This window comes from Rhipicephalus microplus, chromosome 2 (assembly GCF_043290135.1).
Source record: "Rhipicephalus microplus isolate Deutch F79 chromosome 2, USDA_Rmic, whole genome shotgun sequence".
NCBI lineage: Eukaryota > Metazoa > Arthropoda > Arachnida > Ixodida > Ixodidae > Rhipicephalus > Rhipicephalus microplus.
The window spans coordinates 77567639-77588570 of NC_134701.1; the positions used below are offsets into that span (position 1 = coordinate 77567639).

At 44.3% G+C, this 20932-nt stretch overlaps 1 protein-coding gene across 1 annotated transcript in view; it reads right to left on the minus strand.

Moving 5' to 3' along the window:
• LOC142789991 (uncharacterized) overlaps window positions 1-20932 on the minus strand; it is an 84797-nt gene that overhangs the window by 3263 nt on the left and 60602 nt on the right. The window contains exon 7 of the mRNA XM_075885021.1: window positions 17933-18139. Within this exon, the coding sequence (XP_075741136.1) occupies window positions 17933-18139 (207 nt within the window). The remainder of the gene's footprint in view (window positions 1-17932; window positions 18140-20932) is intronic.

Sequence of the window (20932 nt, forward strand, 5' to 3'; positions counted from 1 at the left end):
ACAACACTCTTAAAAAATGGAGTGACATTCTCTCCATTTAGGGAGAAATGGCGATGTCTCCAATGTTTGTCTTTAAATAGAGAAACGTTGCTCTCTTTGCCACGGAGAAACACGTTCCTTCCTATAAAATTTAAGATGGCTGACCCCAGGTTAGCGAAGCGAGCAGGCTTTGCAAATGCATATATTCTCGACTTATATGGAGTACGCGGCCCTGACAGTGACAAAAAACGGTACCGCTGAGCTTGATATCGCACAAAATGATTATAAAAACAAGCGACGAACGTGTGGTAATGAAAACAACGCAAAAGAGAACGACGGAGCAAGTAGGTTTCGTTCGGCCAGTGAGGCGACGTTCACTTTGAAAGACACGGATACTGCTGAGTCCTCACCCGAAGAGTGCATGCTAGGCTTGCTGTATTTATTGCTCGCCGATTCACATAGTGTAGCGACGTTATCCACGCGTTTACGGGGCCGCAGGTCACGAGAAGTGCCTCCAAATTGTTGACTAAACCACAGCGTAACCATTCCGACTCAGTAGTGAAGTAAGATAAATGTTCAACGTTATACAAGTAGCTGGAGATGTGAGAGCGTCACAGCCGTGATGTAGGCGGTAGCTGGCGCCATCTGGAGAGATTGAAAAAAAAAACGTCACTCCTGCATTGCTTGCATCAATCTTAGGTAAAAGTAATCGCTCGTGACTGGCCACGGCCGGCTAGGCTTGACGTGCTCATGCGCGCGTGCAAGACACCCTTGATTGAGGAGAAATTTGAACATTGAAGAAAGAACGTTGCTCCTTCGGTCCTTGCCGTGAGAGGGCGCAACAAGTAAAGTACCCAAAACGGAGAAATCGCTGCGCCGAAGGAGAAACGAAGCCTGTTTCTCCATTTTCGTCCTCCCCCCCCCCTTTTTTTAGAGTGATAGCCGAATACGTCTCTATATACCCTTTAAGGCTGATGAAAAAATTAAGGTGAAGTGTTCTCGCATGAACTACGGAGCCGAAATGTCAAGAATTACTTTGCCATTTCTTTTAAATGTTTCCGCACAAAGTGATGTTGGCATTGATGTGTGTCGTAGGTCTGGAATTCTAGCGTTTTTAAGTATTCCTATATCTGGCCTTTCAATCGTGGAGTGGCCCTTCTTGAAGTATTCTAAGTGCTTCTTTTGTTTTAAATGCTGATGACTCTCTGTATGTAATAAATGTTTGCCATTTTTTTTTATTTGCAACTTGTGTGCACTGCGACTGCGTGACGCTGGACAGTAAACAGCTGGGAAGCCTAGTTATGCTCTGTCGAGCCTTTTCTTCCCATGCCCTTTGCACTGTGAAGTATTAAATAAATGAAATGAAATGAAAAGTGACGAAGGACGAAAGAACAACGCTCGCAGCACCTGAGAAAAACACGGTGGAGTCGCCGGCTGGCGGTGGTGCCGAGTGGCCGCCTCGTGCTCTCATGCACGGCCGGGCTAGACTGCACCTGCGTGCGCTTCTTTAGCGAGCGCGCAGGCACAGCCCGATCATGTCTCATGTTCCCTGAAACAGTGGATACCCTGTGTACGTACGTGCAGCCAATCTAAATATTAATGTTTCCGCACAATCTTCGATCTATACTTAAGGCAATGCCATGAACCAGGATTCCGTTTCGAAAGAACAAAGGCATTGAGCAAGCTAACGTGGTTGCTTGGGCGGGTCGGTACGACATTATTCACATAAAAACAGCGCCAATGACGAGGGACATGAAACCGCGCCATATGTACTTGAGCAGTATCTGACAAATAAGAGGAATGACAAACCAAAGAAAACAGAATTCCCGTCACAAGCAAGTAATCATCGTGATGACGCGCCATGAACATCACGTGTGCCTACATTCTGAAGAAAATCTATTTCTTTTTGTGATAGAGCGATCGATGGCCTGCTGACACATAGATTGCCCAGCCTTTCCATTTCTCCGGCCTCATAAATTTCGCGTATCATCCGATTCCGATAACACCTAATGACTGTTCATTGCTGTAAGTGGGGGACATAATCACAGTCCCGGCAGTGAATTCCAAGGTGGCCTGACACTGTAGAAGAGACATTGTGAGCGTGCTCTTTCAGCCGCTCATTTGGTTTGTCATTCCTCTTATTTGTCAGATACTGCTCAAGTATATATTGCGCTGTTAAAGCAAATCAATCTTGTTTTAAATTAGTACCGCTGTCTCTGTGCTTCTTTTCTTGTCTCTCGTTATTGGCGTTGTTTTTATGTGAATAACATTGAACATGCTTCCCTCAATCACTCTGCGGTCACTACCGTCCAAAGAAGGCTCTTTTTTGTTTCTTGCTTTTTATTTAAATGCTAAGCATTTTTTAGCGAACTACGGCGACGTTGAACGTACCTACTATATCTATCTATCTATCTATCTATCTATCTATCTATCTATCTATCTATCTATCTATCTATCTATCTATCTATCTATCTACGACATTTAGCTCTCCTGGCCGTTTCAATAATGATATCGATACGAAAATTAGTATGGCATAACATCACTGTATCTCGAACATAACAGACTCGTCATAACATCAATATAATATAATGTATGTCATGAATGTGATCATTTACAATTCATGGTTTTGCTGCTCTTGCGGTGGTTTCGTTCACATGACATGTTGCAAAACTGGTACGGTATAGTTTGACTGCAGGGCGAAAACAAGTAACAGCCCCTAACCTGGAAATCTTGGCATGCATGTCATGTAAATAATGAGTCATGACTTTACGCCACACTCATGGTTCGCTCGCGGTCATTTGGCTAGCTTTACATACACCAAATTTGGTATTACGGGACGTGAATGCATGACGAAGGTGTATGACTGGTGTAAACTTGACAGTCATGCGATGCGTGCCATGTTAGAACATGACTACATGCCATGCTCCTGATGCGCTGGCGGCCACTTCGCTAGCTTCGAACATAAAAATTTGGTATTACAGGACGTGAATGAATAAACAAAATATGTGACTGCGCCCAACGCGATAATCATGAGATGCGTGTCATGTAACAACATGACTACATGTCACACTGATGATACGCTCGCGGCTGTTTTTCCAGCTTCACATATGCTAAATGTGGTATGACTAGACGCGAACGAACGACAAAGGTAAATGACAAATCCAACCATGATTATCATGACATGCGTGTCATGTAACAACATGACAACATGCTAAACTCATAGTGTGCTCCCGGTTCTTTCGTTAGTTCACATTTACCAAATTTCATGTTACCTGACGTCAATGGATCCCAAAACTATATGGCTGGCGCAGACATGATAATCATTACTTGCGTGTGATGCAAGAACATGACAACATACTACACTCATGGTGCACTCGCGGCCTTTTCGCTTGCTTCGAATATACCAAATTTTGTATTTCGCGACGCGAATGGATGACGAGGGTAAATAGCACGTCTAAGCATGACAATGCAAATATGCGTGTCGTGTAAAACGCGAGTAAATGCTACTGATAACTCGCTCACTGCCGTTCCGCTATCTCCGCATACGCCGGATTCGTTGTCATGCGACGTGGATACACAGCGAAGGTAAAAGACACGTCCAAACATAGTAATCGTGACGTGGAATTCATGTACGGCATAATTTACGTCCGCTTCGGTAACTTTGAGGTAATCTTCAATTGAGCTATCAGCCTTCCTGATTCGTCCTTTGCATATAATTCACTCCCACTTTACATGAGATCTGCGAATTTTTTTGCTGCAGGCGATAGGTAGTGGTGTTATCACGAGCCGTGTCATTTTACGTAACACATTTGTGGTGAACGTGCTGGTCCTTCCCTGTACCCATCACGAAGCTCCGCAACGGCGGCATCATCACGGGTCCTACCATGTCACAAATTCAAGGATCATCGTCTTCACCATCCGTCTTCTGTGATTCCTACCTACGTAGGATCCGGGCGTATTTTTCGGACAGGATGGCCTTGACGTTGACAAGTGGCTCAACGTGTGTGAATGGATCAGCGCCAGCTTTAGGTGGGACTCGACACTCATGCTTGCCAACGTGCTTTTCTACCTTGATGGTCCTCCACGGGTGTGGTTCGAGACGAACGAAGCCGACAATACCAGCTGGGACTCTTTCAAGGAGAAGATCCGTGACCTTTTTGGGAACACCGCTGCATGACAGATAACTGCGCGAGATCAGTTGGCTACTCGGACACCGACGTCTACCTTATCCGATGTCACGTATACTCACGACGTCATCGCCCTTTGCCGCCAGGTTGACGAACACATCCCCGAGCTTGAGAAGGTATCAATTGGGCTCAAAGGCATCGTCGATGATGCCTTCAACTTGCTTGTATACACTAACGTCACCACCGTCAATGAAACCATCAAAGAGTGCCGGCGGTTTGAACACGCCAAAAGCCGCCGTATCACGCAGAGATTCACATGGCTGCCCAACACAGCCGCAACTTAATCGTGTTAAGCCACTCGCCTACCACCCAGGTATGACTAAGTAACCCAAAATGTTCGTCGGGAGCTTGAAGCTGCCTGTTCAGTTCCCATTCATAACCGGCTTCTACAAACCAAGCCAGTGACCCATCACACCCATCTATAGCCTTAATTCAAGCTGTGGTAAGGCAGGAGTTTGCTAATATTGGTCTTCCGTCAGCGTGTCCCGTGACTCACCCTGAACTACGCCCATACTCCTCAGGTAACGCTTGCCCATCTTCTCCATCATTGCCCTTCGGAACCCTACGCAATGGCGATCCCCTGACGACCAGCCTATCTGCTTTTCCTGTCATCAACCTTGACATTTCTCGTTCTTGCCGTCGCCGCTGGTCCAACCCACCAGGTCAGAGCTACCCTACTTAAATGCGCCCTACCACTTCTGGACGCCCAGCCGCTACACCTAAAAGCTTTTACTAGCTGCCTCCTCACAAGCCTCTCCCCACTGACGCCCCTTCTTCCGGTTGCTGCTACTGCCGCTTCCCGTCACCGCAGCGCCACCAATCCCGCTCTCCACCGCCTCGGCACTTTTGCTCGCCGAGCTTCTCTGGACAATCACAGCAGAAAAACTAGATACTGTAGCTTATGGAGATGATGCTGCTATACAAACGACGCCCGGAAATTCTCTATTGACGCTGCCCACACACCACAGTCTCATTAAAGTAAAAGTCGACAATGTTCCTGTTACTGCCCTTGTTGGCACAGGCACCCACCTATCTATTATGAGCGCACATTTACGCCGCCGTTTGCCGAAGATTATGACACCCTCTACGACTCAAGAAAAGACGCGTTGTTGATAGCGGCCCTGTAGAAGTCGTTGGAATGTGCACTGCTCATGTCAACATTGCTGGTCCTCATGCCATATTTGTTTTTTGCCGTTCTAGATCGTTGCCCACATGACCTCACACTAGGCTTGATTTCCTCTCCGCACACTCGGCTTTAATTGACTGTTCTTCTGGCATGCTCAGCCTCGACCTTTCCCTGCTCTCTGATGCCTGTGAAAAGCCCGTCAGCTGTTTGGCTCCAACCACTTTTGTTCGTTTGCCGCCTTGAGCTGTAACATACGTCTGTATTTAATCGACCCCTCCAGTTCCCGACGGAGACTACATCGTTACGCCGATAACAGACGCACTACTAACGCGCACTTTTACAGTGCCGCATACCATCGCCACCACAGTGGAAAACTGTGCGTTTCTTCCGCTCCTAAATTTTGGCCTCATTCCTCAAGTGCTCCTTACCAGACGTCGCTTGCTCAACTCACTGCCATAAGAGATGATGACATAAACGTTGTCGCTTTAACGGTTCCGGACCAAGACGAAGTCTTGCGGTTACCCGGTTCTGCCGAAGCCATCTTTCGAATTATGGTTGGACCAGACCTTTCGCCTGATAATACCGACGCTATCTGCCGCGTTTTGGCATCCTACGGTGACATTTTTGATATCTGTGATGACCAGACTAATATTGTCAAGCACCGAATTGACACCGGTGACTCTGGGCCCATCCACCGTCGGCCTTACCGCGTGTCCGCATCAGAACGAGCAGTGATTCTGAAGAAAGTGGACAACATGCTATCGAAAGACATCATCGAATCATCGTCAAGCCCTTGGGCCTTCTCAGTGGTTTTGGTAAAGAAGAAAGACGGCTCCTGGCATTTATGTATTGATTATCGGCACTTCAACAAAATAACCAAGAAAGACGTGTATCCTCTTCCACGTATTGCCGACGCACTTGACTGTCTTCATGGCGCCACCTTTTTTCATCTCTGGACCTCCGATCTGGCTACTGACAAATTGCTGTAGACGAAATGGATCGTGAGAAAACTGCATTCGTTACCACCGACGGCCTTCACCAATTCAAGGTAATGCCGTTTGGTCTGTGCAACGCCCCAGCAACCTTCGAGAGAATGATGGACGCGCTGCTTCAAGAATTTGAATGGGCGACGTGCTTGTGTTACTTAGATAATGCGAGAATCTTCTCACCCACCTTCGCCATACACCTTGAACGCCTTTCGACCGCTCTATCAACATTCACACATGCAGGTCTCCAGCTGAATTCCTCGAAGTGCCGCTTTGGTCTTCGTCAAATTACTGTCTTGGGCCTTCTTGTTGACGCTTCCGGTGTATGACCAGACCCGGCAAAAGTACGCGCAGTAACGAATTTTCCCATTCCGCGCTCTATTCATGAGTTCGCAGATTCGTGGGCAAATGCTCTTACTTCCACCGGTTCGTGAAGAACTTTGCAGCGCTCGCACACTTGCTCACAGGCCTTCTCAAACACGACATCTCCTTTTGTTGGGGTCCCCTTCAAGCTAACGCTTTCTCGCGACTAATCACCGCTCAAACGACACCACCAATATTTGCACATTTTGACCCAGATGCTCCAACAAAAGTGCGCAGAGACGCTAGCGGTCACGGCATCGGCGCAGTTTATTGGCCCAAACACAGCGGGGCAGTGATCGTGTAATTGCATATGCAAGTCGTCTCCTACCAAATTCTGAGCGCAACTACTCTATAACAGAACGAGAATGCCTTGTCCTTGTCTGGGCGGTTTAGAAATTTCGTCCTTACTTGTATGGCCACACGTTCCTTGTCACAGATCATCACGCCCTCTGTTGGCTTTCTTCACTGAATGACCCTTCTGGACGACTTGGTCATTGGGTGTTGCATCATCAGGAGTACTCCTACTCAGTTACCTACAAGTCTGGACGCCTCCATCTGGACGCCAATTACTTGTCCCGCTACCCTGTTGAGTAACCAGATGAATCAGTCGACGAGCCTGGCCTCTGCAGCGTCATGTCCATGTCTGGGTTTTGTCTGATTGGTGACGAACAGCGTCGCGATCCTTCCTTGTGGTCACTCATTGCCCGTCTGGAATCTGACCCTAACGACGCGTCACTCCGCATGTACGTTCTCCTAAATGGCACGCTGTACTGTCGTAGCGTCCAGCGAGATGGCCCTGAGCAAATTCTAGTCGTTCCTATTCATCTCCGTTCAGCGGCCCTGCATGAGCTTCACGACGAACTAACTGCCGGCCAGTTGGGCGTATATCGCACGTACGACCGCGTTCGAGGCCGCTTCATTTGGCGTAGTTTCACGCGGTCCGTTCGATGCTACATGGCCTCCTGCGTTAAATGTGAACGTCGAAAACGACCTGCCGCACCCCTTGCCGTACTCCTTCACCCAATCTCCATCCCTACCGAACCTTTCTTTCGTGTTGGTGTACACCTCCTCGGACCATTTCCTAAATCAAACACTGGAAACAAGTGGATCGCCGTTGCTATAGACCATTTGACCAAGTTTGCCATAACTTGAGTGCTCCCCACCAACACTGCTACTGACGTTGCCAACTTTTTGCTCCATGATGTATTTCTACACCATGGCGCTCCTCGGCAATTGCTCACCGATCGTGGACGTGCATTTTTTCACGTGTACTCGATGACTTTTATCGCTCTTCCTCAATGCAACACAAACTGACCACTTCCTACCATTCTCAAACAAACGGCCTTACCAAACGCCTAAATCGCACCCTCAGGGACATGCTCTCGATGTATGTCTTATCTGACCATCATGACTAGGAACTAGCGCTACCTCACGTGACGTTCGCCTATAATTCATCTCGTCAAGATACCGCAGGTCATTTACCTTTTTATATGCTCTATGGCCATGATCCGACCTTACCACTAGACACCCTACTACCCACTACTGCACCTCCGCCAAGTGAATACGCACGTGATGCTATCGCTCGTGCCAACCACGCACGTCAGATTGCCTGCTCTAAGCTGTTGGCTTCACAAGCAACTCAGAAGTCTCTCTAGATAGCAAGCATGTCGACGTTGACTTCTCACCTGGTTCTGTAATACTTCTCTGGTGCCCAGTTCGTCGTGTTGGATTATCAGAGAAGTTCCTATCTCAGTACAAGGGACCTTACCATATCATAAGACGGGTAACGGACGTTACCTATGAGGTAATTCCAGTCTCCGAGACTAATTTGTCTGCAACCCCCCCCCCCCCAGTGACGTATTCCACGTTAATAGGTTGAAACCATACCACCCTCGCTCTGAAGAACACGTATATAATGCACCTAGCCGGTGCTTTTACAACCGGGGGGTAATGCTACGTAGCTATTGCATGAAGGGTGAACCATTCTGTGGACGACGACGAATAGGACTGGTATGCACACTCTGTGTGCTACGGTCCAATTTAATCGGTGTAAACACACTGGCAAATAGTCACGTCCCGTCTCATTTTACGAAACAATATTACCAGAGACACCTTAGTGGTGGGTCCCGAAAGTTTAGAGCACCTGAAGTCCTTGACGTGCTCCCAAATTTTAGTACACTGGTCCCTAGCATTTCAATATCTACAGGAAAAAAGACCGCAACGACAGCAATCTGATCGCGTGGTAACGTTAAAATAGCGCTTCGCCGTACAGGCCTTTCATTCCAAAAGCAAGCATAAAGCAGTGACTGTTGATACGCAAACTAAGACCGTAAGAACTGTGGTGGTGCCACATCCTTATAAGGTTACTCGAAGGGCCACAACCACACGAAATTGGCAGGGTGGTGTTGTGGATACTCGTCTTCAAGCCCCTGTCGAGCTGTGTCAACCGCACCACCCCTTACTTCCGGGGTACTAGACCGTAAGGCCGTATATATAGCAACAAAAGTGGTATTCTGTATCTGATATGTACATTTGTACATGATATATGACATTTCGGGCAGCAGTGGCGGCAGACGGTTCAGCGGAGCACGGTCCTAACTGTCTTCTTGCCCATGCGCAGAAACCCCGCAAAGTGGACGTCATCCGCGCATCCATACCAGCCTGCATTGCCCCGGGAATGACCAACTGAAACCAAGGAAAGTTGGTACTATCCGAATATCCACCACAGCGCTGCGCGGGCACTTGACGGACCAGCTGGTGATACGCCCCCCGCCCTTTATATACTCGGTCGCATCGTGGGACTCAACCACATTTCGGGCAGCAGTGGCGGCAGACGGTTCAGCGGAGCACGGTCCTAACTGTCTTCTTGCCCATGCGCAGAAACCCCGCAAAGTGGACGTCATCCGCGCATCCATACCAGCCTGCATTGCCCCGGGAATGACCAACTGAAACCAAGGAAAGTTGGTACTATCCGCATATCCACCACAGCGCTGCGCGGGCACTTGACGGACCAGCTGGTGATACGCCCCCCGCCCTTTATATACTCGGTCGCATCGTGGGACTCAACCACATTTCGGGCAGCAGTGGCGGCAGACGGTTCAGCGGAGCACGGTCCTAACTGTCTTCTTGCCCATGCGCAGAAACCCCGCAAAGTGGACGTCATCCGCGCATCCATACCAGCCTGCATTGCCCCGGGAATGACCAACTGAAACCAAAGAAAGTTGGTACTATCCGCATATCCACCACAGCGCTGCGCGGGCACTTGACGGACCAGCTGGTGATACGCCCCCCGCCCTTTATATACTCGGTCGCATCGTGGGACTCAACCACATTTCGGGCAGCAGTGGCGGCAGACGGTTCAGCGGAGCACGGTCCTAACTGTCTTCTTGCCCATGCGCAGGTTGGTTAGTTTTGGTACGTTATTTATCGCTTGAAACTGCTCCTGCCGCTACTGCTGTCCTCGAGTTTTGTATTTTGTGACTAGACAAGTGCTGCAATGAGTGACGTATGTGAATCCTGTAAACAATACTTTTCTGAAGATGAGGATGTCATAACATGTGCAGAATGCCGGCAATGCTATCACATCGGAGAATGTATCGGAATAAGTGAACGTACCTATAAAAAGAAAGGGAAAGAGGCAAAGAGAGCCTTAAAATGTCAGACTTGCCGTGTGCCTTCATCTAGGCACACTCAGATGAATAATAACGCTGATCAATCAGCTTTAACGGAAGCCTTGAGCCAGCAACTTGCGGAAATTAACAAATGCTTGGCGCACTTGACAACTAAGGTCGATGACCTTACAGAATTAAAGCAGTCTCCAGCATTGAACAATCCATTCAGCACATGTCAGATACGCATGACAAGCTTCTTGAAATCAGCGCAAGGCACGATAGAGACATAGAAAGCCTCCGCAACAGAGTAGAAGCTGTGGAACAAAATTTTGACGAAAAAGAAATTCGCAAGATAAACCTAGAACTAAATGACCTTCAGCAATATAGTCGCCGCCAGAATCTGGAAATTCATGGCATGCCGTTTATTGAAAAAGAGGATACCCTGTCACGAGTTAACGACCTTGCGAAGAGGCTTGACCTGCAGACACTATCTGACTGTGACGTTGAAAGCATGCATCGCTTGCCACCCCGTAAAGGGAAACCCCCAGTTATACTGATAAGATTCGCTCGACTGAGCTTGAAGGCAGCATGGCTTGCTAAACGTGCCGAACTAAGAGAAAAAAACAGTAATATTCAGCTATTTGATAACTTAACTCCTGCAAATAAGAAGCTCCTTTGGATGGCAAGGACTAGAGCCACCGAGATGAACTATCGATTCACTTGGTCTCCACAGGGAAAGATTTTTGTCAGAAAGAATTCAGAAGCACGCGCAATCCGAATTGCATCTGAAGATGATCTAAACAAGATTGTTTAAACACTTACTGTACCTATCGCCTTTTATGGCTTTTTTCTGTTTTGATGATCAAGTCGATGCATTACAATGCTGTCTCTTTCAAGAATTTGATTAAGGACTCGAACTTTCTTTCTGAACGTGGTCTTTCCCTTTATCATATTAATGCACAGAGTATGAGGAACAAGGGTGAGGAAATTGAAAGCGAATTAGTACACCTCAACTATGACTTTGATATCATGGGCTTCTCGGAGACATGGTTTTCTTCACAGTCAGACGTGGTCAGTTTGGGAAATCACAATATGGAATCAGTATTCAGAACTGGAAAACGCGGTGGCGGTGTATCTTTGTATATCAAACAAAATTTGCCCTATGAGGCGTGGCCCGACTATTGTGTTGTGTGTAGTGATTTCGAAGCAGTTACTGTGATACACAACAAGGTTGTAATAGTACTGATCTACCGCCCCCCGAATGGTAATACTGACTCACTTCTTGAGTTTTTAGAGAAGCTTCAACATCATGCTAATTCTAATCGATGGTTCGTGATATCATTTGGTGATTTTAATATAGATATATCAAAAGATGGTCCTATTAAGCTAAAATTAATGGAGTTAATGTTGTCTCATGGCTGCGAAAACATCATTAGCACTCCTACCAGAATAACAAGCACATCAGAAACGATCATTGATCTCTGTTTCACTAATTTATCCCCTGACAGTGCATTAGCCGGAGTATTCAGCTCTGGTATAAGTGACCACTTACCTTTTTTCGCACTATTAACAATGCCAGAACTGCAGAATTCTCCAAAATACATGCGTAGAGATATAAACGATCCAAATATTCTCCGTTTTCGCTCTCTAATGTTTAACTGCAATTGGGATGACCTGTACCGAGAACCTGATCCGTCTAAGGCATACAACCTGTTTATGTCAAAAATGGTTAGTAACTACAATACTGCTTTTCCGTACGTTGTTGTAAAGAAACACAGGAGAGCAAGAAAGGAGTGGATTACGCCGGCACTTCTTAAGCGGATAAATAAAAAAAACAAACTTTTCCAGCACTTTTTGAAAACAAAAGAACAAACTGACCTCATTGAGTTTAAAAATTTTAGAAACAAAGTAAACAAAGACCTCAAGAAGGCGAAAATAGATTTCTATGCCTACAAGTTTTCTACAGTGATTAACAACTCAAAAATGGTTTGGAGCTCGGTTAATAAATTGATAGGAAGAAAACAAGCCACTGTCCCTAGCTATATACAGATAAACGATATTCACTTCAGTGGCAAGGCACTGGCAGACAAATTTAACCTTCATTTCCTTGAGGCAGGATCCTCAAGTAATATAACACAAGCGACTGACCTTAAACCGGCTGAATGCTATATTGAAAGCTCTTCCACTAATTCTTTGTTTTTATTACCCGTTACCGAGGAGGAAGTAGCCACTGTCATATGCTCACTAAAGAACAGCTCACCAGGAGAAGATGGCATTTCCGCAGCACCTATCAAGGCAGTTGCTGATTTGATTGTCGCCCCATTCACTTACATATGCAACAGACTCTTCTTGACGGGAATTTTTCCATGTGCCATGAAAATAGCTCGCGTAACAATAATTTTTAAAGGAGGTGATAAAAATGAACTTCAAAATTATCGCCCAATCTCTATTCTGCCGCTTTTCTCTAAGGTCGCGGAACGCCTGATATATAAGAGGGTATTTTCTTTTATAGCAAACAGAAATGTCATTTGTGAAGAACAGTGTGGATTCCAACCAGGTAGATCAACTCAGTCTGCTTTACTCCGTATTAAGGACAGCCTACTTCATAACTTTGAAAAAAAAAATTTACACTGTGGGAATATTTCTCGATTTCCGTAAGGCTTTTGACTCGATAAAGCACGATATATTAATTAGGAAACTTCAACTGTATGGAATACGCGGGATTGCGCTTGATCTAATGAAAAGCTATCTTTGGGCCAGGAAACAATATGTACAGCTCCACAATTATAAATCTGATTTGGGCGTAATTAAGTATGGGGTTCCCCAAGGATCGATACTTGGTCCTCTACTTTTTATACTTTATATCAATGACATAGTTAACATTCAGTTCACACCAAACATAGTCATGTACGCCGACGATACCAATGCCTTCTTTTCTGGTTTAGATCTTCGCGATATTGAAATAACTGCAAATTCTTGGTTGGATAAACTAAAATCATGGCTTACAGTCAATCAGCTAGAACTAAACATAAAAAAAACTAAATTTATGCTCTTCAAACAAAAAAATAGGCCTATAGATTATGCTATCTCTCTGATATTTAATGGAGAAAATATTGCGCAGGTAAATAAAATTCAGTTTCTGGGTGTGTGTTTTCAAAGTGACCTTAGTTGGTCCCACCATGTGGACAACCTGCGAATAAAAATATCAAGATCGATCGGTCTAATTCGACGCTTACAGCATCTCCTTCCAGGGAGAGTTAAACGGCAGCTTTACTTTTCTTTTATCTACTCGCAAATCATTTATTGCATTTTAGTCTGGGGTACGTGTAACAAAACAAATACAGAAAGTATAATTCTTCTTCAAAAACGCGCACTAGGTTTGATAAGTACCTCGGTCCCCACTAATATGTCTCTTTTTTATATGTATAATGTACTCCCGTTCCCAGAGTGCTATAGGATGCAACTAGCCATGTTAATCTTCAAAAAAATTAAAGATAATTTCCAGATTTTTTCTGATGTGTACTTAAGCAGAGATCTTACGTATAATCTGCGTACTGTTGCGTTGGTCGGGCCAATGTGCCGGACTAACTATGGTGTACAGTCAATTAATAACCAAATCATTCTTCTGTGCAACAGGATTCCTGAAATAATTGAATACGCTAAGGAGGCTAAAAACATAACACAATTTAAGAAGCGAATTTACAATGTAATAAACAGAACACAAGTCTACAGTGTATGTAAAGGAAATATGTAATGCATGTAATATTTATAGTATTCACTGTTTTTCAACTTGTATTGTATTTCAAAATATGTTATGGTGTTTTGTACTGTCCTGCTCTACCTGCCCGAGGTGCCTCACGAAGAGGGGCCAAGTCAGGAGACACACTCTCCTTTTGCCCCCTTCGTGGGCATTTCTGCGGAAATGTCCGAATAAAATAAATGAAAATAAATGAAAAATAAGAATGGCGGAAGAGATTCACCTGACATGTGGCCATGCTTTGGCCGCAAACAACGCAAACACAAAGTAAAGGAACATACACGACAAGCACGAGCGACACTTCCAACTAAAGTCTGGGCGCAAACCCAGACTTAAGTAACAACATGAAGACATGCGCAGCCTTCACACAGCCATACGCTATCAAGCTATTGAACAAAATTCTCCGATACGTACAACGTCACCGACGGTGCACTGATACGCCTTTCGCCTTTGTTTTCAATATGATAGGCTTCCATCAACTCACGCGCAGTTTTACACCTACTTCTACGTAGAATTTTAAACTCATTTAAACGTTGTACACACCCGCAGGCTTTACAATGCGTAGGCAAATGCGCCAAGCCATACTTCATTAGATTTATTTCATGCTTCCTTACCCGTTCATTATTACAGCACCCGGTAGTCTAGATATATGAGTTGCCACATAAGAGGGGAATCTCATAAACAACGTCTTTGGCGCATTTCTCGTACATTGTGTCATGTTTCTCGCCGAATCCCTGACGGCTCGCCTCCACCCCTCGAGCAATTCTCGGGCAGAGCTGAGCCAGTTTTGCGGGCGCGGAAAAGGCGACAGGTACTCCATACTGGCATGCTACCTTTTTCATGTTGTGGGAGACCTTATGAACATTAACAATCACTGTAGGTCTTACAATTTCAGTTACTTGCTCCCCCGTAGCACCTCTAGTACCTTCCCTTTTTGCTTTCCGCAAAAGCGCTTCGGAGACAGCTGCCAATAACAAGTTATTGAAATTCACTGCTTCAAGTCGCTGGAACTGGTTTTCGAAAGACGTCTGCATCATGTGCGTGTACAATTTTTCGAGAGTAGATCCCAGGCAGAGCATAGCTATACCACGCTTGACTATTTTTTATTGGCAAGTCATACGGCATTACTCCTTTTTTGGCGCGAGGAAAATATTGCCAGCACGTTTGCCCGCTATGAAAAGATAAACGGACATCTAAAAATTGCAGAGTGTTACCTTGCGGCAGTTCCTTTGCAAAAACCAGTCCTTTTCCGTGAATCCTAAAAACATTTCAAATATCATCGAATAGTGTCAAGGAGCTTTGCCTGTTAAAAAGAATTAAAAAGTCATCCATAGCCCTAAAGCCTTAGCAACGTTCAAGGTGCAATCCAGATTATAAGCTTCATCAAGCAACCAGCCAACACTAGATAAAATGATATTGCACAGCATTGCCGCAATGCAGGATCTATTGCAAATACCACGTTTCTGCAGAAAAAGCTGTTTGGTGAAAGATACAGAAGTACTGTTTAGGTTGGCTTCCAACAAAGTTAAAAAGTTATCTACCGTTACGTCAGCCACATTTTGAAAGAGTATGACGCGACTTTCTCCTATGCAGGATCTCACCTTAAAGAAGAGTTCATCATGTGGAATTGAGTAAAAAAGATCTTCCACATCCACTGAGAAGGCATTGTTAGGTGAGTGCTCATTATCTCTCAGGAACTGCACTATGTCTTTCGAACTGCTAGTGAAGAAGTGGTCCTTGATCTTAATGCACTTTAGCAGCTTCTGTAGATGCTTACTAAGTGAAAGCTTCCGTGTGGGCCGTTCGCTCACTATACTTCGTTCACCCACTAAGAGTACATCATGTTTGTGTGTTTTTGCGCTGAAAAACATGTTTATTGCCGTAGCTTTGTTGCCAACTTTTGTTGCCAACTTTTCTAACTTGAGGTCTTCACATATTGTGGGAACCTTAATCTTAGCCTTCGATTCAGGTTTCTTAATCGGAACAACCTCCTTTCCTATAGCCTCTGCTGCCTTCAAATTAAACAAGAAGCATAGCACGTTGTACGGGACATGTGCCAAATGCGTTCTTTATGAGATTCCCCTTTCTCGTGGCAACTCGTACATTGGGACTTCCGGGCACTGCATTAATGAACGTGTTGGGGAGCAAGGATTGAATCTAATGACGGATGGCTTGGCGCTTTTGCATTTGCATTGTAAAGCCAGCGGGTGTGCACCACGTTTGAATAAGTTTAAGATTCTTGGTAGAAGTAGGTATAAAACTGCGCGTGAGCGGAAGCCTAATACATTAAAAAGAAAAATGAAAGGTGCATCAGTGCACTGTTGGTGACGTTGTACGTATCGGAGAAAAGATTAGGGATATTTAGAATACCGTTTGCAAGCGCTGCGGGCGCTGCGGGCGTAGCGGACGCAATATGAGTTTTAGCATAGTGTTTGCCCTGCTGCGAACTGGAACACACGATCGCAGCGACGCCGTAGCCTAGAAACCAGCGCTTGCGGGCCACATGCGGGCTGCCATCACAGAACGCAATTTCGCATTTCTTGCGTGTGGTCCGCAAACGTGATCGCCGACTCGCGTTACGACGCATGCGCAGTGGCAGCAACCGCAGCGCAAGGGCTCGCGGTGCGCTATTCTAAAACTCCCTATTATTTGATAGCGGGATAGCGTAAGGCTGTGTAAAGACTGTGCATGTCTGCCCCACTGCAGTGTTCTAGTGGCTAAGGTACTCGGCTGCTGACCAGCAGTTTGCGGGAACCCAGCGGCGGCGGCTGCATTTACGATGGAGGCGGAAATGTTGTAGGCTCGTGTGCTCAGATTCGGGTGCACGTTAAAGAACCCCGGGTGGTCGAAATTTCCGGAACCCTTCACTACGGCGTATCTCATAATCATATGGTGGTTTTGGGACGTTAAACCCCACATATCAATCAGACTGCGCATGTCTGTATGTTGGTACTTAAGTCTGGGTTTGCGCCCGGATTACTTTAGTTGGAAGCGCCACTTGTGCTTGTCATTGTATGTTCCTTTACTTTATGTTTGTGTTATTTGCCGCCAAAGCATGTCATTGGGCAAGTACTAACTAGGCCAACAATAAGTATTGCGGCAGTATTATGTTGAACACAGCGGGTGATTTGTGAACTGCGAAACCTGAGCTAAATCCAGACAATGAGAATCAACTTGCGCATTGGCCTGTGGAATACAAAACATGCAAGTTTGAACCACAATTATAGGACGTAGTGATTGTTGGCTTAGAAGCAATGATTAAATGTCTCACGTCGCTTTGGGAGCCTTTTAACTCAGACGTTCGGTGAAGCGTGTATTATCGAACAATCTTTACAACTGCACACGTCAGATATTATGTTCCTTGGGCGTTATTTCTTCTGTTAGATGTGTTTGTCATTTAGTGCGCTTGCGTTGTATTTCAGTATTAAAGCTTTGCATCCTGAAATAAATAGAATTGGAAATACCAGCCGTGTCGCTGTGCTCATTTTCTTCTGGGTGCGTCTTTTGGCGGCAAATACGCTGTGAAATGCACACCAAAAAGGCCATGAAGAAGTTCTACTCGTGCGCAAGCCGCTTGCGTATTTTGATAGAAGCAAAAGGCGACGGACCCGTGTACTGTGCAATGTCGGTGTACATACGTTAAAGAACACCGGATGGTAGAAATATTGAGAAGCCTCATTGCGGCATATTTTATAACCATATCGTAGTTGTGGGACACAAAACCCCAGCTGTGGTGTTATTGTTGGTGTTATTTATGTTGTTGTTATAGTTATTCCTGTTATTGTTTTTGTATTTTATTGAGCTGATGTTACCGACCACGTCTTCACTTCGGACCTATGGTTCAGCGTGTTTCCGTATTATCGCTTATCTACCAAACTACAAAAAAGTTTTTTTTTTTCAATCAACAAATGCATATGGCATACATCGAAATCCCAAATAGGCAGCACGCTTATGAAGCGCTTTAGCTTGGCTAGTACTGCTGCAAAAATGACACATGTCCTGACCTTTTTTCGAAGCGTTTCTGCACTATCGAAAGTAAAGAGCCAGCCTTCGACCTTGTCGTATCCCACCACCGCCTGGAAGGTCGTGTCTACCTTGAACGACTTGTTGTAGCTCGGCATTGTGCACGCCTGCAGCAAAATAAAGTTAATTCTGTTGTCGTTATTTGTATCTGTTTTCATGAATGCGGGTTGCATGCTAGCAACTTTATCAGTGATGCAAAGCTCACTTATTTTGCACACCGAAATATTTCACACAGCTGTTTAGTTAGTAAATGTAGAAACCACGTTATGCGCAGACATGGGTCAGTATAAGTTACACTAATTTCTGCCTTACCAGCTGCACCCTCACAGCAGTCGCCTGATAGACTTCGCCTCATGTCCGCGGTGTTTGTGGGTGTAACAAAAAACAGACAAAAACGAATTACCAGAATTATATATAGTGAGCGCTTATGTACAGTCGCAGCAAAGAAAAATAAAATTATGTTCCATGCTTCATTATTAACCTTCAACTAACAGTGAGAAAAAGTTTTCTCGCCGTATCATCGACTGTACATCCCACATAGTCGCGAAGCATAAATCTCAGGAGCTCAAAGCCACATGCGCGCACACACCGCTAAAAAGTCGCAACGTCTTTTGTACCAGCCACAGAGTGCCCCGTTCAGTAAGAAACGTAATATGCTCACCACGGAATATTCCTGGGCTAACTACATATGAGCCACTGGGCATTGGTTTTTCTTTGTAGTAAATATACTCAATGATAGTATGAAACTGTGGAGCCGTTTCTACCCACACAGATCATTCCTATATATTTCACTCAAACACGACATCAAATAGCTAAAGCTGCGTTGCAAGGTGTCCAAATTGCTGGAATCCTCTGCCATGTACTGACAATCAAGAAGATTCACATGAGGCACACTAGCAAAGGTTATCCCGCACTGATTCAGATATGGTGGCAGCCATTATATATATATATATATATATATATATATATATATATATATATATATATTTAATCAATTATTTAAAACAAAATGTTCTGGGAGACCAGCGGAAAACGCTTATACAATCAGCTTGAAAGTGTCATGGCCACCTTACACGTCCTACAGCGTAAAAAGTGGTACTGAACAGAGAAAAAAAAACAAAATAAACAGGAATATGAAAACATGCAGAATATAATGTACATGAACGTTCTTCATGCAGAAAAGTAACGTGCATGTATAGACGTATTACCGAAAGATAATAAATAAATGAATTATTTTCTGTAAAAAAACAGAGAAAACGAAAAAGAAAAAAAAACGGCATTCTTTACAAGGCATGTTCATGATAAGAACATTGTGGTGAAAATTTTCCGTGTTTCTTTAATTGAGGTTTCCCGAATAATAAAAACCTGCTTTTTAGAGATTCTATTTAACAAAGCTGGGAGCGTGAACCGAAGCATTTGTTGACCGTAGTTAGCGCGACACTTCTTAATTTAACATATTCAGCTTTGCGAATATATCATACTTTATTAGGTTGACCTGTAATCGCGCTAGCATTTGTAGAGTACTAGTTTTTTTTTGGCTAGATTAGCACTGCCGACACAGAATATAGTTAGACTGACTTTACAGAAACGATGTTTTGTCTTATAACGAGGTCACTGGTGTGTGAGTGGTATGAAACCTTGCACGCCTATCAAACCACACGTTTTTGTAAAACTGCGAGCTTGCCAATTTTTTTTAGTATTACCCCAAAACTAACAGTTCATAAATAAGTATTGGTACGGACAGAGCATTATACAAGAACATAATGATGCTTATAGGACATTCAAAAGAAACACAGTTCATCACACCCATTGTACTAGATAGCTTGCTAATTAGGTGATTGATGTGGTCATCCCATGTCATGTGCTGATCGAAATAGACGCCGAAACTTTTTATTCATAGTACAAACTCAATTTCTGCATTATTAAACGTTATTGGTCCTAGTTGAACGATCTTGTTCCGCGGTTGAAACAATATCGCCTTAGTTTTGCTAATGTCAATTTTTAAGTAGTTTGAATCGTCCATTATTTCATTCTCGATAGCACTTCAGTACCTTTATTAATTAAGTGATTATTTTACGTTCCTTGAAAAAAGTAAACTGGTGTCATGTGCATATGTAATGAACTTGTCTGTATTACCTATCGTAGGAGTTTCTTCATTATAAAGTGAAAATAGAAATGGTTCTAGTATATTTCCCAGAAAAACACCATAACTGACCGGTTTTTCATCTGATCTTTCTCCCGCAACAATTACAGATTTACTTAGTTGTTTCAAATATGATGAAATTAATGAATGTGCCATGCCTCTGACGCCATAAGTTTCCAACTTTTTCAACAAAATCCTATGGGTAACAAGGCCGAATGCCTTTCAAAAATCTATAAATGTACTCAGCACCATTTCTTCACATTCAAATTTCTTTGATATGCATTCTTTCGGTTCAAGGAGGGCAAGCTTGGTGAACTTTTTGCGGAAGATAAATTGCGCCGTATGCATAGGATTCTGGTGGTCTACTAAAGATTACAAGCTCTCTGAATATATTTTTTCAAAGCCTTTCTAAAACACAGGTAATTGGGATATTGGCCTGTAGGTGCTCATTTTATTTTTATTCCTTTTTTGATTATTGCTGTCAATTTAGCGATTTGGATGTCACGTACAAAGGTTCGTATGACAAACTTTGGTTAAATATCTGTGTTAGAAAAGGTGCTCGAATATCTAATAAGTATTTCACTGGTTATACTTGAATGCCTGAAACATCAGTGGCGTTACTGCTGTTTAATGCCATAATAGACGGGACAACTTCATTGTCGATCATCGGTGTAAGAAATAGTTTGTGGTCTGTGTGAGAATTCGTATAATTATTATCTGTAGTACTATCTAAAGGGTGGTCAAGAGTAAGAAACAA